Below are 15,484 nucleotides of genomic sequence, written 5' to 3' on the forward strand. Positions count from 1 at the left end.
TAAAATGTTTAAAAAATGAAATGATAAATGATTTATTAATCCCAGCTTGTGAATTTTGACTGTTTACACTATGTTATCATGAAGTGGAACTTGTATGTTCTTTTGTTCATGTTTCTAAACTGCCTTATCAGATCTTTTGAGACTAATTTGCTAGAGGCAGTGAGACCTGCTGTTTCTTCTCTCGTGGAGGTTATCCACACTGTTGGTGGGAAGCCTAAACTTGTCAAAAGACAATCTGCAAACCCCCACAGCATGAAACTGTTTATCTCCTGTAAAGCTAAGCTCTTGAGTGTCTCCAATGGACAGTATTTTGAAGGATGCAAGAATATAGAGTAAAAGTAAAAGCATCCTATAGCAGTCTCACAGTTGAGGAGTCTATCGACCCAACACCTAAATAATACCAGAATTATTCAGTTGTATTAAATGTGTTCATATATTTTCCTGTTTTTAGGTTAAATGAGATCTATTTTATTATCATAGCTTGAACATTATCTTTGATTACCTCTATGTGATCACTCAAAACAATTCTGAATGCAGGAACGCATCAACCACAGAAAAAAAAAACTCAGTTTCATATTTAATGATCACTTTTGTTGGGTAAAGCAGAAACTGGGGGTCTCAAGATTTCAGGGGATCACCACATTATTAAAAAAGGTATTTTATTAGGGATGTCAATGTTAATGCATGATTGCAAGTTTATTCTGAGTGTGTTCATTTCTTGAATGCATTAATACAAAGTTATTACTCAAGCCATATTAATTTCTCAGCATGAGACTTTTTTTTCCCCCACAGCTGCTAACATAACCCACCAAAAACCGCTTTAACCTCCTTATTCATGAAGATTCTGAACTGAAATTTCAAACCTTACATTTAGAAAATGGCTGCAGGATGACCCGTTTAATATTTTAGACAACTACTCAGTTGTCTGACTGCTTTACACTGCCGTTAGACATGTTGGCAGTTCACTGATGCATATAGAAAAGAAAAAAAGAAATCCCCCACAGAGATAAGATGAAAGATCCTAAATGATGCAAACACAATCAAAAAATAGAGTACTTCCATGAGGGTGTATAAGATCCACTTTTTAAACATTAAACATGCTTTATATTTAAAACAGAGAACTGACATCGTTCATATAAAAAGGATCAAACTGACATCGATTTTAACAAAAAATTGAAACCTTTATTGAAGATTTCATTTTTATTTTTTTTTTTACAAAATATCCCGACAATGAACAGTTAAGTGCACCTTGGAATGCTTACCGGTATAAATGGACCCAGAGAGACGTCATGACTGTATTAAATGTTTTTTTCTGGTGCTTTAAGATGGCAGCCGCTGATGCTGAATGACTTCAAAGCCAGTACCCCTGGACCACAGGAGGTTTAGTGATAATACAAGGTGGCCTACCACCCTACCATGTCCAATTTCTTTTTTCTTTTTTGTCCCCTTCCCACCCCAGATTGTTCCCCCCTACAGCAGTGCTCTACTCCTTGGCAACCGCAAACGGCTTCTCCACCTCAATTTTGCCACAGTCGTGGATGGTGACATCTTTAAGAGGTTTGTCACGGCCATCGGTCTTTGTGTTCTCAATCTTGGACACCACATCCTGGTTGAAAAGAAAAGAAAAAAAAATGGAAGATGTTAGAATTGCTCAGCTTTGACAAAGGTGTTAATTTTAAAAATACAGAAGCAGGAAGAGGCAACGCATTCAGTTGTGTAAAGAAAAAGAGGAATGCATTCAACATTTCCACACCATCCACAATGCTGAAATGTTATGTGCAGTAAAGTGTTACTATGGCTACGTTCACACTGCAGGTCTTATTGCTTAAACCCGATATTGTAATGAAATCCAATGTTTTTTGCGTGGCCGTTTACATCACTTCATTATCGTTTTAATGCGACCTTCATCACGCTGAAATGTGAACGTATGTGGCCCTTACAAGAGAATTCCACGTCGTCATGTAGTGTGTAGTATTTATGGATGTAATGGATGCTTCACATCTGTTGGTCAATTTGGAAGGACTTACCCACTCTGAACCGATAAGTTATGCCCAACTATGAATGAGAAAAAGGAGAGCACAAATGTGGCCTTTTGTGGAGCAGTGGCTCCCACTTCTGTACAGAGGGATGTACAAACAATGCAGCCGAGTTCATGCAGAGTCCTGCACGGGTCCAATTTTACCAACCTGCATCCGCCAAACCCGCTAGGATGATTACCAAACCTGACCCGTGGATATCTTGCAGTGGAATCTTGACCCGACGACGTAGCATATAAAACGCAATCCGACCGTTAACACATTGTAATTGTGAACACACCCCTGTCCTTCCCTTCATTGAATTACTTTGCTTAATTTCTTCATATATTTAAAATGATGGTTTCGTTTTGTCATTTTCATTTACAATAAAAAAAAACAAACAAACAACAAAACATTAAATATTGTAAAACTGAAGAATTGTGATTTTTGACTTCTGTGACGTCAAAGTCGGATGAAATGCAACATGACCATTCAGACTGAAGTTGTTTCCACACAGATCGGATACGCATCCCACTTAGGACCACATATGAAAGTGGCCTGGATCAGATTAAAACGAAACAAAACAAACAAAAAATTCAGAACTGAGCTGCAGTGTGAACGGAGCCTTTGATATTAACCAGTTTGGGCTGCCCAGGTCAAGCTCGCAAGCTCATGATCGCATTGAAAACCACCTCCAACAAATAAACACAATGAAGTTAAGCCTTCTTGATGCGTCTTTGTGGTGTAATAATTTCTTAGAACATATATGAAAAATAAATACGCAGAAATTTTCCACCTCAGAGCTTCCGCGTACCAATGATGGATTCAAATCACAGATTCAAAACTAGCCACTCTAATGAATGATTAACTTTAAGAACGAATCCATCAATGAACAGATCAGGAACAGGGTTATCAAACATCTGCCACACATCAGCTGATCATTAAGTCAAGCTGAATGGTCATGACATTTATCATGATGCTGTTATGTTTCTAATATTAAAAACAGGATTCCTCATACATTCATTTCTCTCTGTGGGAAACACTGGTGTTCAAATGCAGTTTGCACATGTATGGCTGAATGACGGCAACATTACAGCTCACCATTACACAGTACAGTTAAGCTCGAGCAGACTTTAAGATGGTTCTAAACTGCTCCATGTTGGCTACATCAGAGATGCGTCTCCTGGCTCAGACTAACTATCAACAAAACAGCATGCTCATGTGCAAACATAAAGGAGCTGCAAACTAAAAAAGGTTTTACATGTGTATATTAAAAGGATTTGGAAGAGCATGAGCTGTGGTTTAAAATGCTAAAAAAGTCTTTGCCATGTCTTCTGGACATCCAACAAAGTTTCTCATTTCTGAACTTCAACATGCTGCAGACTTTAACTAACTTTTAGATTTACACCTTTCAGGACATCACATCAGTATGGCTTGTCAGCATGTACCATTTATCACAGCCAGAAAGTATTAAAGCTGAGCAGTGAGCTGAAAAATTGTTCTAAAATGTGTGTTTTGTGATGCAAATCAAACATGCACCATTATGAAATCTGTTCACACAACCAGTGAAATACCCACCATGCCCTCTAGAATTTTTCCAAAGACCACATGCTTGCCGTCCAGCCATGGAGTCTGAACTGTAGTGATGAAGAACTGAGAGCCGTTGGTGTCCTTGCCTGCATTGGCCATGCTGAGCCAGCCAGGGCCGTAGTGCTTCAGCTTGAAGTTCTCATCAGGGAAGCGGTCTCCATAGATGCTCTTGCCTTCAGGCAGAAAAGGAAAAACATTTTTGTACAATATAAGTTTGTGCATAACTTTATTTGAGGTCGATTAAGCAACACTGCTTGTCACAAGATTTTAATGCAACTTTTGATGCTCTTAATGGGTAATGGTTTGGAATAAAATGAGAAATTGACCTAACATTTCCTAGTATTGTTTTGAATACCAGCTTTATGTAATATAGAAACTCATGTGATGTACAAAGCAACATTGTGTGGGCACCATTGAACATTTTACCTCCAGTGCCATCTCCTCTGGTGAAGTCCCCACCCTGGATCATGAACTGCTTGATGACTCTGTGGAATTTGCTGCCCTTGTAACCGAATCCTTTCTGTTAAATTAGAACAAACAAAATACTGTAAACAAAGCTTAAAACCTTTCAAATGACATGCAAACTAGTATTTGACATTTTAGAGAAAATAAATTAGTCTGGCAGCAAATATGTGCCCTTTTCAACATCTTGCTTTCCAAGATATGACAGCTGAGGTTCTTGCCTGAATACTCTGTAAGAATAATGGGGAAAATAGTGCACGTCTTACCTCTCCTGTTGCCAGTGCGACAAAGTTGTCAACCGTTTTAGGGACAGTTTTACCAAACACGCCAATGACGATTCTTCCAACATCTTCATCTCCAATTCTGATGTCAAAAAAGACCTAGAAAAGGGGTCCAGGTAGTGATGTTATTTTTAGATACCACCTTCTCATTAAGTTTAATATATTTTGTCCGTTTTAGGTCACAACAGCTGGACTGACAAAATTTTGCAAGTGTCATAAAAATAACTGAAAAAAACACATTACAACAGATACAAAACAACTTAAACAAGTGATGGATGAAAGCTATTTGTCGCTAGTAAAGAAAAGTCATTTATTTTATTTAGTGCAACTGGACTGGCTCTACACCATGGGTCATTTTTAGAGCTTCCTTGTCTGCAAACGTGGACAAACCTGCTGCACCAAGACACACCATCGGAGCCACCAAAGCTGAAGCCAAACTGGCCTAGCTTAGATAAGTTTGGCTTAATTAATAGTTTAATTCTGCAGTAACGACAGGGATGTGTTTAATAATCAACGCATTTCCAGACAGCTATGGTTGTAACAAGAGGGCTGCGTCAAACAGTAAGCTCCATTAATATAACCCAAGCACAGGCAATGTCCACTTAAATTTAGCTTTGTTTTGAACTGGTGGCATGCGAGTCGTCACATATTTGTTAATCTATTCTTCTTTACTGTGTGCTCAATAACGTTATTCAGCATTAACCGTCTGCTAGCTTAAGTTAGCTTAGATAATCTTAGCTCAGGATCAAGGCCAACTTGTATGTGACGTGGCTTTACCAACTGCAGCTACCGGCTAGCTTAAGTGTTTAGCATCGAGGAAGCGCTTTGATTTCTCATCCCAACGTAATCCCGCAACAAGCTAGCTCGCAAGCTATCCGTACCTTGGCCGTTACTTTGGGGCCTTTCTTCTTCTCGTCAGCAGAAGAGCCATTTGGGAAAGCGAGGAAAATCAGGGAGCCCACAATGACTGTAACAGCTACGAGGAACTTCATCCTTCTTTCACAGAGTCTTACCATCAACAGGAGAAAATTTAACAGCCCGAAGACGGCCTGTTAGTCGTACTAGCTTTATATGGGCCGGGGTGGAGGGGAAGGAGCGCGAGTTGTATCCGGGGTGGGGACTGTAGCCTCCTGGATCCAGGCGTCGTTGCCTGCTCACAGGGGCGGGACTTCGCCGCGGAACAGAGACGCACGGGGCTGTGATTGGTTCACAGAGCTGCGCCTTTCAGCCAATCAGATGCAGACGCGTAACTTTTTTTTTCTCTTTTCTTTTCTTTTTTTTTTTTTAAACTATCTAGTCGTTTTGGGCATTTTTCCAGTGGCTTCTTGCCATGACATCCCTCCATTGCGCCTGACAGACAGCTATAAATCCAAACCACACCAGGGAACACTGTAGAAAATGGCTTATATTCTGAACAGACAAAATTATTCCTTTTATATCTTTTTGCTTATATATATATATATATATATATATATATATATATATATATATATATATATATATATAAACTTTCAGAAACAAATATAGCCACACTGCTAGTCATTTCAGTCTTTTTGCTTTATATATTTTTGTAGACCAATTGCTCAATTGCTAAAAAAAAAAAAAAAAAAAAAAAAAAAGCTTAAGTCAAAATAAGCATTCAAAAATGATTTTAATGACAAGTGAATTTGTCTTTAATCAACACTTGACTAACAAAATATTGTGCATAAGTCACACCAAACATACCCATCCATACACAAATTTAATAGCAAACTACCATTGAAAGAAAAAAATATTAAAACATATTAAAAACATGAGAGAGACTATTAAAATGAGTAAAGTCAAACAGATTGTACTTGCCAAAAATAAATGAGGGTTGGGGGAGAGGAGTTACATTCACCTTTGCAGCCATATTTGTCACTTCTGCTAGTGCAAAAAAAAAAAAAACCTGCTGAAATCAAATGCAGTAAATGACTTTTTAGTATGTTTGCATTAAGACTATTATTATTGCATGCCTTTAGTGGCCATTTGAGGTATACAAACACATTGTTCGGAGAGATACTATACTTCTAACATGATGCCGGTGTATTAAAGAGGTCTACAATTTCTTCTCCCAGAAAGAAGCATAATACACACATATGCTTTTTTTATGCTGTCTATTACACTGACCAGCTTTTTACGATAAGGAATCATGTAACATAATGGAGTCTCAGCTTAGACTTTCTAATAGCATAAGACCAACAACACATAGAACATTTACCTCTAACCAGCACGGTTATAGGCTGGCATCTGATTATAAACTGGTATTAACTGCATAAATGAAAAACATTATTAGATCTGTAATAGCAATTTTTAAGTGTAAGATTTTACCATTTACTCTGGAGTCTTTAAGCTAAAAATATGACAATGGGAGTGTTTTGGTCAAACACTGAGAAACTTAGAAGCTGTTACAATATTCATCCTCTCACAACAAGTAAGAAAAATCAAGTTTATCATGTAAATAAGTCAAACAGAAAACTGTTTGATATCCAGAGACCGAAAAACGTTTACACGGTCTAGTGGTCAACTGAAATTAATGCACCAATAAAAAAAGATAGTCAAGATTATCACTTAAACTCTAACACATAGTTTCCACTTTCACTGTACACATGTCAGATGGTGACTGATAGGAAGCTTGTTTGGCTTAGAAATATAAAGAAAATATTTCATATTTTTTGTTCTTATCAAGGCACAGCATATCGAGAATATGCAGGTCAAAGTAATTGTGTTGAGACAACAAAACTCCTTCAAGTTTTTGAAGGTGGCTCTTAGCTGGGTCCAGTGCATAGAGTCAGACCTCTTGGCAGCTCAGTGAGATCCAGTTCTGCCTCAGTGTTTGTGCCTGAACAGAGAAGGCTGAGCAGGCCGAAGGGGTCGTCAGGCAGGATTTTAAAAAAAAACTATCCCCACTGATCACTTTAACTCTGCAGAGCTTTAGAAAGAGGAAACTTAAATCAGAACATAAGGTCTAAACCTGATTAGAAACCAGGACTGCAGTACAGTAACCACTACCGTGGTGAGAAGTTTCTGGATATTTTCAGTGTCAGAAAAATGGAGTGTTTAATGAAGCGAGCCTCAAAAGGGCTGCTGCGTCTTTAACTCTGTATAAACTAATCCCTCTGCTGAGATGGCATCTCCGAGTCCTACTGTCCGAAGAGGCCGTTTGCAGACCAGCACTGGCGTGAGGTGGAACGTGACGTTTCCACGATGCCACACAGTAACAGGCTCTGTTGGGTTCAGGGACAGCTGCTCTTGCTGATCAGTGTGAGAGCTTTGAAACTCCAGTGGGGCCTTCAGCTCCACTTTGCCAATGTCGACAGTCTGGAGGCCACAGGCCTGGCTGCTGGCCACCCGCGCTCCAGCCATCACTGCTGCTGCTTGGTTCCCCCAATATCCATCCACTGTAGCCAGGATGTGGTAGGCCAGCGTGTGGAAGTGAATGCGTGTAAGATCAGACTCCGAGGACGGGTTGCTACGGCCATGATGCTCCAGGATCCAAAGGAGGATGTCGGTGACCCGACCCACGTCTGGGATGCCTTTCCAGGCAGAAAGAGTTGCATGAGGCCCCTCTCCAGCCTGGGAAAGGAAAAGCAGCTCCTGCTCGTTCAGCCCGATGGAGCTGACAATGGGCATGACCTGCTAACAAGAAGCAGGGGAAAAAAACTTTAATTAAATATACAGAACTCCTGCGGGACCTCTGGAATCTGAGCATGTTAATCTTTTCTCTAGAATAAAATCATAATCACTGCTGTTTTCCACATGTACCTCCTGCATGATGCTGTTCATGAAGTCTTTGTCAGTCATGCTTGCCAACTCCAGATGGATAGGGATGTCTTTTGGAATGTCGGCTATGGCTGCCACAGCCTCAAAACAGAAATAATGAATGAAGTAAGAACAAATATTCCCATTAAGTTGCAGATTTGGCTTGGTGGTACACATCCAAACAACCTCACACAACTGCAAGATGACAGCACTTCCTCCTGCCCAATTTTTTTCTGCTTCCTAGAGAAGAGTGTGACTTTGACCATATTTGTAAGATTTCCAGCAGTATGGTAGCTGCAAACTTCTAGACTTTCCTGATGTATCAGTTAAAGACATCTTTAAGCGTTTTACCTCTTTCAGTCGCTCCTCCCACAGCTCTCTGCCCTGACCCTCCATCATGTGGAGCCCCGACAGAACGACCAGGTCAGGCTGGAACTCCTCCAGACTCGCCACAAAAGTCTCCAGTGAGCTCATCTCCCCGTTGGACACGTCATGAGAGAAGATGAAGCGGTTTGCTTGGGGTGCCTGCGTTGAGCCCCAGCGTTCACCTAAGGACAGAGAAGAAGAGCAAAATTGCTGTGACTGAAGTGCAACTTATCCTATGGAAGTTTCAGCTTTTCTTTTTCTTCCTTTTCTTTTACCTGCTTTATACTCCAGAATCAGATGAAATTCATCTGTTTCTTGGAGAGATTCTGGGGGAACTACTATCTGCTCATCCAGCATCTCATGAAGTTTAGGACCAACTGGTCCACATAACAAAACCTGCGGTACAGAAAAATACATTTTCATTGTCTAAAAATGCATCTTATATTGTCTGAGAGCTTTTGAGAGAGGTATACATATGTCTGGTATACCATCAAATCAGGGTAGGTCGCAAGCTTTTGCCCAATGAGGGCAGCATTCCCTCCCACATACAGCTGCAAAGAGACAAAAGTGTAATTAATTAAATATAAAAATTGCTGGGGAAAATGTCCTCTTGGGAAGTCTGATGATGAAGGTGGCCTTGCCTTTGCACCAGGGTACTCTGCTGCTGCACGAGCGATTCTCTGAAAGGCCTCTTTGTCGCTGAAGAAACGCTCGGCAGCCGCTCCACGCTCCATGAAATGAATGAAGGCTTCCTTTAAGTCCTCCTTGGAGTGCAGCACCTCATGATCTAGACCAATGCCCGGATCCACAGCGAGAGCCTGCAGCAGTCCGACACCGGTCACAACCACGTCAACGCAGGCATTCACCCTGAACGAGAAAAATCACAAGTTGCACTTCACTTTAATCTAGTATTCTGGTTTTAAGGAAATTCCTGAGCATACGCGCATAGTCATGTTGGTAGAATGCAAAAATAATTTATTAAAACCAGTCTGTGTATTTGTTTTTCAGTAATTTAAATAAATTAAACATGATTCACATTCTTTTTCTTTGGTCATACAGTCATCATATTGCTTAGTTTTTATAAATAAATGTGAAAAATCGTAATTTTATTCATCTTGTAACGAATCAAAGATGCCATTGTACTTTGATTTAGTGTTTTTTCTTAACTTCCTCCTTATGTAGACACAACGCTGCCATGCCTTCAGTGGGCCGTCCTTCAGGTGCAGCCAATTATCTCCTGCCACCAGAAACACAGATTCTGGTTGCTGGCCTTAACTTGTAAACCTCAAATAGACTGCCATGCAAAGTAATTCAGAGGCGCCTCCTTCAGCTATCTGAGCTGAGTCATGAAAACACATTCCTCCTCATAACCGACTGCAGCCTCTCAACACGTTTACAGTGCACAGCTGAGCTGCAGGAGAACTGATGCAGCAGTAAATACCAAGTTCAAGTGGCAGTACTAGAGTTCAAATAAAAACAAGGCTCCATATCTTCCACATCATAATCAGTGATGTGTAACAGTTTCCCTCTGTGACTTACCCTACTGCCACTTTGCTCCACTGTCGGGCTGGTAAAGTTATTAGAGCCTCCCAGGCGGCAGAGATTGTCTGCTCCAGGCTGTTCTGGCTCTGAGATGGTGTCTGGAAGCTTGGCAGGCCGATGTACTGCAGGATCTGCTCCGGCAGGTCCGGTCTGCTGTTGTAGAAGTAGCCAACAGCTATTGCCAGCAGGACCGCTGCCGAAGCCTTCCTCCACATGATGCTCCCACACACTCCTGCAACAAAGGAGTCTATCATCTTTTCATATCAGCCATTAGAATTTAAAACTGATCTACTCATGGAGATGCTAGCATCTAACAACATGCCCATGCATGGACTGCATAAATGTCTACAGCTAATCATTTATCATCATTTATCTAACTTTACAGATAAAAAGGTAAACAGAAAAACCCCCAAATGTCCTAACAGTTTTGCAACAAAATTAAAGATATATTTGTTACAATGTTAAAAACTCCATCATAGTTAATATTGATGACAACAAATCTAATACAAGCAATCATGCAGTATAACCTCTTACGATGCCACAAAAACAGATACCACAAATATTTAAGTCTTTTTAAGACAAGAAAAACTTTAAGGTTTTCCAACAATTGCAGTGACTTTACATAAGAGTGCACTCTGACTTGGAGTCAGATTGTGCAGGTACTTATTACAGATCAATTATTATCTGAAAAGATTAAAGGAAGTTCAATCATAATGGTTGCTATATCCAGCTAGTATATACTGCCATGTTGGCACATCACTCCCAAGAAGAATAACTAAAGAGAATGCAACAAAGTTAGCTATGAAAAAAAAGAGTTGTACAAAGATCTGTTTGAAAAAAACAAGATGAGAGTATCGGCGTTTAGCACCACTTACAGATAATCTTTAAGCAGATCCTGACTCAGTTTGTCTATAACTTAGAGATAAAGCTTGACAGCTGAACGACAGAGCAGGTGCAAAATGTTCTCTATATGTTCCCTTTCACTTCCAAGGAGAATTATGACATCCATATAGATAGCAGTAAGTCGCATTGCCCTTTAAGTTGGAGCTATGTCCTGAACATTATGGGACAGTATACACAGCTTAAGTTACTGCTAACGTGGACACATTGAAATTGTTAGCTAACACGCTAGCAACAGCAAACAGGATGTGCCTTTGATTACAGTTTAGCAAGGAAAACCTGACCGTAGCAAGCAGATTTAGCCAGCCCGGCTTAACAAGCGATCCAATTTAGATCGGAACCTGGCAGCCAAACAGTCGCTCCACAGTTTAGCCCTCTGTTTGATTGCGGCTTTTTTTTACGAGCGAAGTAGCCAAAGCTTAATACTTACTCGTTAGCGGCACGTACCGATGATGTGCAGACTTCAGATTTGTTAGCCGAGAAGAGGATACAGTTTCTTGGTAAATGACAGAAAGAGCTGGTTAAGTATAGGCGTGGATGATGACGATAAAGTGTTACTCGGGAAAAGTCATTCAAGACGAATTTGATTGGGAAAGACACCAGCAGCTCAAGACCGCCAGCACTTACAGCGATTCCGTCCACGGTTCTGCGCATGCACTACTGCAGAGTGAATGCGGCGTTTGAGGAAAATCGGTAAAAAGGAAAACCTGAAAATGCGCTGTGACTTACATGTTATACATATAAGATTAAAAAAAATCAACATCAACAATATTTATTTATGTATTTATTTATTTAACGTGTGGTGAGGTAATGGGACCGGTTGATTTTAAGTGACCCCCCAAAATCTTTCAAAACCATTCATGTCAACTGAACAGGGCACATTTTGCATTATGCAAACTGGCTTCTGTCAGCAACAGGTTCAAGTTCTGTAATCCTGAGAAGCTACTTAAGCTTCCTTGTGCAATCTTTAAATTGTTCATTGATGTATTAGTGCCACATGGAGTAAATTTGATATTCTACTATCTTACAGCTCTGTGTTTTAAAGAAGGGACTGCAAGCTCTGTACATTATCTCTATTAATGCTGTTTTTTGAAGAAATGTAAGAAAACAGCAGGACTGTTTATAATCACCTAGAACACTGAATCTGGTGCGACGGCTGATCTAAACTGAATTAGCTTTAGGAACTCTAATTCAGTCAAGTTTGGACAAAAAGGTCACACAAACTAAGTTCAGGTTTCATTGCCTTCCTGAATATTTAATCTGTAAATTGGTGAGATGGGTGGTGTGTTACAAGCTGCAAACTTTTATCTGCACACGTGACGATCACTAGTTGAGATTCTTCATGGCTCTTTTTGTTTACCTGTAATAATGACCTCGGTACTACCTGTTGTAAAAAAATAAATAAATAAAAAAAATAAAACTTGGATATGCAAGAGGTCTTGAAAAAGTTTGGAAACCACTCTTAATATTGGAGTCCTGTTGTGACTGTTGTATTTCGTCTTTTTGGTGTCAATGCCAATTTCAGCTTTATTTATATAGCACGTTTTAAAGCCTATGGCCAATCATAGTGCTCCGCAGTAAGTCATCAACAGTAAAAGCAAATCAAACAATGAACAAAAGAAAAGGATAAAAATCCAGTAGAGGTGACTCTGCTCAACCAAATGTCAGGGTGAATAAGTGGGTCTAAAGTTGCTTTTTAAAAATGAAGAGGCTATTTGCAGACCGCACAGAGAGGGGCAATGCGTTCCACAGCATGGGAGCAACAACCACAAATGCTCGATCTCCTCTGGTTTTCATGAGGGATCAAGGAACTTCCAGGACCATCTGGTCAGCTGGGGCTCTGGAGGGTTGATGCACCTTAACAAGGCCAGATATTTGATTTGGGTTTTATTGTTCATGCTGCCATCTGTATAATTTTAAATAAAAAATATTCATTGCATCATCTTCAAAATCATTCTAGTTTTCTTGGAGTGCTTAAGGGTTTTCCACAATAACATATTAACAGAGACTGTTGTACCCACATATGAATGCATATATAGTGCCTAAAAAGCGACCACCATCTCTGGAACTGGACTGAAACAAGTTAGTAGAAACACTCTGATAGATGTGGGAACTTCCTTACCCTTTAAACACAGGGGGAATGGTATAGCCTGGCTATAATGAACATACTTTGTGTTAGAGGGATGAAATTCAGAGAAGCTACCAGAGGACTGAAGACAAGTCAGCAGAAATCCATCATATTTCCCCTCAACAATTTGACTTAACAGAACTCTCTCTTGGCAAAATGTATGCAGCTGCATTCCTGCAGAATGAATGTAGCCTAATACAGTAAGGAAAACACATACAGTGTGCATTTTGAAATGGTAAATCAAATAGGTTTAAATGATAATTTTATCTGAAAAAACCTGAAGTTTCCATACAACACTGTATATAACACAAATAAACACTAAGCGTGGTTTGTTGTTTATAACCAAATCAAATAGGTTTTCTTTTCACAAAGCACCTAAGTCAATGTTGCAAATGATATAATTATAAACATAAGTCTTTGGTTGTGTTAACAATGATAAAAACACAAACGTTACATGACTTTCGTACCAGAAACAAAATTACACACATACTCATAGGTTAAAGCTGCATATAAAGATAAATTGGGTAATGTAAAAACCTCTTGAAATTTAGGAGTTTGAATACATCTTTTTTTTTCAATCTGAAAGAAGTAATTTTTCTAAATGTATACTTCTATATCTTCCACACTGTAGCATTTATAATATGAGGACTGAAATGACATCCAACCTGTTTATGCTGAAAATGTAGCTAAAGCCTGCTTAGCTAGTTAGCCTGTTAGTACAGCTAAGTACACAGTGGAGAGGTGACCTGCTAGCTTGGCTATGTTTAAAAGAAAAATAAATTATTTTTTTAAAAGCTCGTTTTTATTATGTAATGCTTTCTGTTAAATATGTTACATTTTAATTGGTGAATTTCAATAAAAAGGGACATTTGGCATACTTTTAGAAAGAGCAAAGCAAGCTAGGCTAGGCTAACCATCTCGTCAGCTTCATATTTGATTCCAAAATGCTCAAATCACTAAAAGAGAGAAATGTTCATAACTTGTTTTTGGTCTGTTTACAATGAAATAAAAAGATAGAATTATGTTCACATTGATTTATTTATCAAAACATGTACAAATACTTTAAAAACCCAATGCACTAGTATAATATGTGTATGAAACTAATATGTAGTTCTACCACACTTAAGATCACACTTCATAGTAAAAAGGGCTTTGACCCCTTTATAGATGCTGCTTGTATATGTCTGGTTTTCCTAACCTATCACACCCCTCATCAGATATCAAACTTATTGTTTTGAGTTTTGCCGTAACATAATCACAAAGTTTTGGTCCCCTTAAATAAATATTAGATAAATTATATTATTTGACAAATTATGATAAAATTATTTAGAAAATTACTGAAAAAAAAGGTAAAGTCGAGTAGTTAGTCATGAATATTCTGGGCTATTTAAAAAAAAAAAAAAAAGAAGTAACGCACTTCTTTTTTTTCTACCTTTGTTCACTTTATGCATTTTGAGGCAACACATTTCTCATTTTAAACAAACCAGGTAGAACCATAAGTTAATGTCATAATGAAAGACAACGTTTTCTTCCTGTTATTTTTCCTATTCTGCCCTACAAGTTGCTGCTTGTTATTTTGCTTCCAGCTTAGCTCAGGCGTGGCAGCTGTGAAGTGAAATGAAGATTCGTTTTCCACCTTCTTACTATATATTGTAATAAGTCAGTAATTTGTCATAGAAAACAAAAGCAGTAACACAGATCTGCTTTAAAAAAAAAGACTGTCACAACAATTTATTCTCAAGTTTGGGAACTCAATTGCGGACATAATTGTTACATGACTGTCTGATCAGTGACCTAAAACTAGTTAGAATACCACTGTATCCAAACAGTCTTCAGTCACTTTAAGACTCTTAAAAATGCACTTTCTTTTTCAATAACTCAGGTATGTGAAGAAAACGCTTTACAGTTTGTTAAAATGTCAATATAAAACCAAATAATACAAAATCCCTGCAATGGACTGTCGACCTGTCCAGGGTGTACTCTGCCTTTCGCCTGTTAATTGCTGGGATAGGCTCCAGCTTCCCCGCGACCCTTAATTGGATGAAGCGGTATAGAAAATGAAATGAAATTAAATGAATAATACAAAAACCCACGTATAAAAAAAGTAATTGGTAATACTACAAATTACTATAAAATTGGTATATTTACTAGGGCCTTGAAATGATTAAAATTTTTAATAAGATTAACTGCAGCTTACAAATAAATTAATCATGATTAATCCCTGCAGCAGCAGCATCTTCAAAAAGGCTCAACAGCACCTCTTCCTGCTAAAAAAAAAAGCTGAGGACTTTTAATGTAAGCAGAAAGGTTTGTAAACATTTGTTTACATATCACTCAGAGTTAGTTTTGACCTACAACATCTCATCCTGGCACACTTCTCTCTCTGTTTAAGACAAATCAGCACAGTGGAAAGTCATCAA

At 38.8% G+C, this 15,484-nt stretch overlaps 2 protein-coding genes across 5 annotated transcripts; both read right to left on the bottom strand.

Moving 5' to 3' along the window:
- Nucleotides 1-1,136: 1,136 nt before the first annotated feature.
- ppib (peptidylprolyl isomerase B (cyclophilin B)) lies at nt 1,137-5,455 on the bottom strand. Its single transcript, XM_041996488.1, has 5 exons — nt 5,230-5,455; nt 4,334-4,447; nt 4,032-4,125; nt 3,594-3,778; nt 1,137-1,606 (listed from the first exon to the last, which is right to left on the bottom strand). The coding sequence occupies exons 1-5, from the start codon at nt 5,362-5,364 to the stop codon at nt 1,484-1,486; spliced, it is 651 nt and encodes a 216-aa protein (XP_041852422.1). The 5' UTR covers nt 5,365-5,455; the 3' UTR covers nt 1,137-1,483.
- A 542-nt stretch (nt 5,456-5,997) lies between these two features.
- Nucleotides 5,998-11,580, bottom strand: adpgk (ADP-dependent glucokinase). 4 transcript variants are annotated; one of them, XM_041996487.1, is made up of 8 exons: nt 11,384-11,580; nt 10,034-10,268; nt 9,136-9,361; nt 8,983-9,045; nt 8,770-8,890; nt 8,480-8,676; nt 8,132-8,230; nt 5,998-8,002 (listed from the first exon to the last, which is right to left on the bottom strand). In XM_041996487.1, exons 2-8 carry the CDS (start codon nt 10,249-10,251, stop codon nt 7,442-7,444), a joined length of 1,485 nt encoding a protein of 494 aa, XP_041852421.1. In that variant the 5' UTR covers nt 10,252-10,268; nt 11,384-11,580; the 3' UTR covers nt 5,998-7,441. The 4 variants fall into 4 exon arrangements, with proteins under 4 accessions (XP_041852421.1, XP_041852418.1, XP_041852419.1 ...); XM_041996484.1 differs by having other exon boundaries at nt 5,998-8,005; XM_041996485.1 differs by having other exon boundaries at nt 5,998-8,005; nt 11,367-11,580.
- Between the last annotated feature and the right edge of the window lie 3,904 nt (nt 11,581-15,484).

This window comes from Melanotaenia boesemani, chromosome 10 (genome assembly GCF_017639745.1).
Source record: "Melanotaenia boesemani isolate fMelBoe1 chromosome 10, fMelBoe1.pri, whole genome shotgun sequence".
Taxonomy (NCBI): Eukaryota; Metazoa; Chordata; class Actinopteri; order Atheriniformes; family Melanotaeniidae; genus Melanotaenia; species Melanotaenia boesemani.

What these genes read in the sequence shown, in the direction of transcription:
- adpgk (XM_041996484.1), bottom strand. Translation starts at nt 10,251, where the DNA reads ATGTGGAGGAAGGCTTCGGCAGCGGTCCTGCTGGCAATAGCTGTTGGC. An exon ending in CGACCTACCCTGATTTGATG is followed by an intron (nt 8,891 to 8,982) that starts GTATACCAGACA and finishes TCTGTACCGCAG; the next exon opens with GTTTTGTTATGTGGACCAGT. An exon ending in GGGAGGAGCGACTGAAAGAG is followed by an intron (nt 8,231 to 8,479) that starts GTAAAACGCTTA and finishes TTCTGTTTTGAG; the next exon opens with GCTGTGGCAGCCATAGCCGA.
- ppib (XM_041996488.1), bottom strand. Translation starts at nt 5,364, where the DNA reads ATGGTAAGACTCTGTGAAAGAAGGATGAAGTTCCTCGTAGCTGTTACA. An exon ending in GCCCCAAAGTAACGGCCAAG is followed by an intron (nt 4,448 to 5,229) that starts GTACGGATAGCT and finishes CCCCTTTTCTAG; the next exon opens with GTCTTTTTTGACATCAGAAT. An exon ending in CAGAGGAGATGGCACTGGAG is followed by an intron (nt 3,779 to 4,031) that starts GTAAAATGTTCA and finishes TTCTGCCTGAAG; the next exon opens with GCAAGAGCATCTATGGAGAC.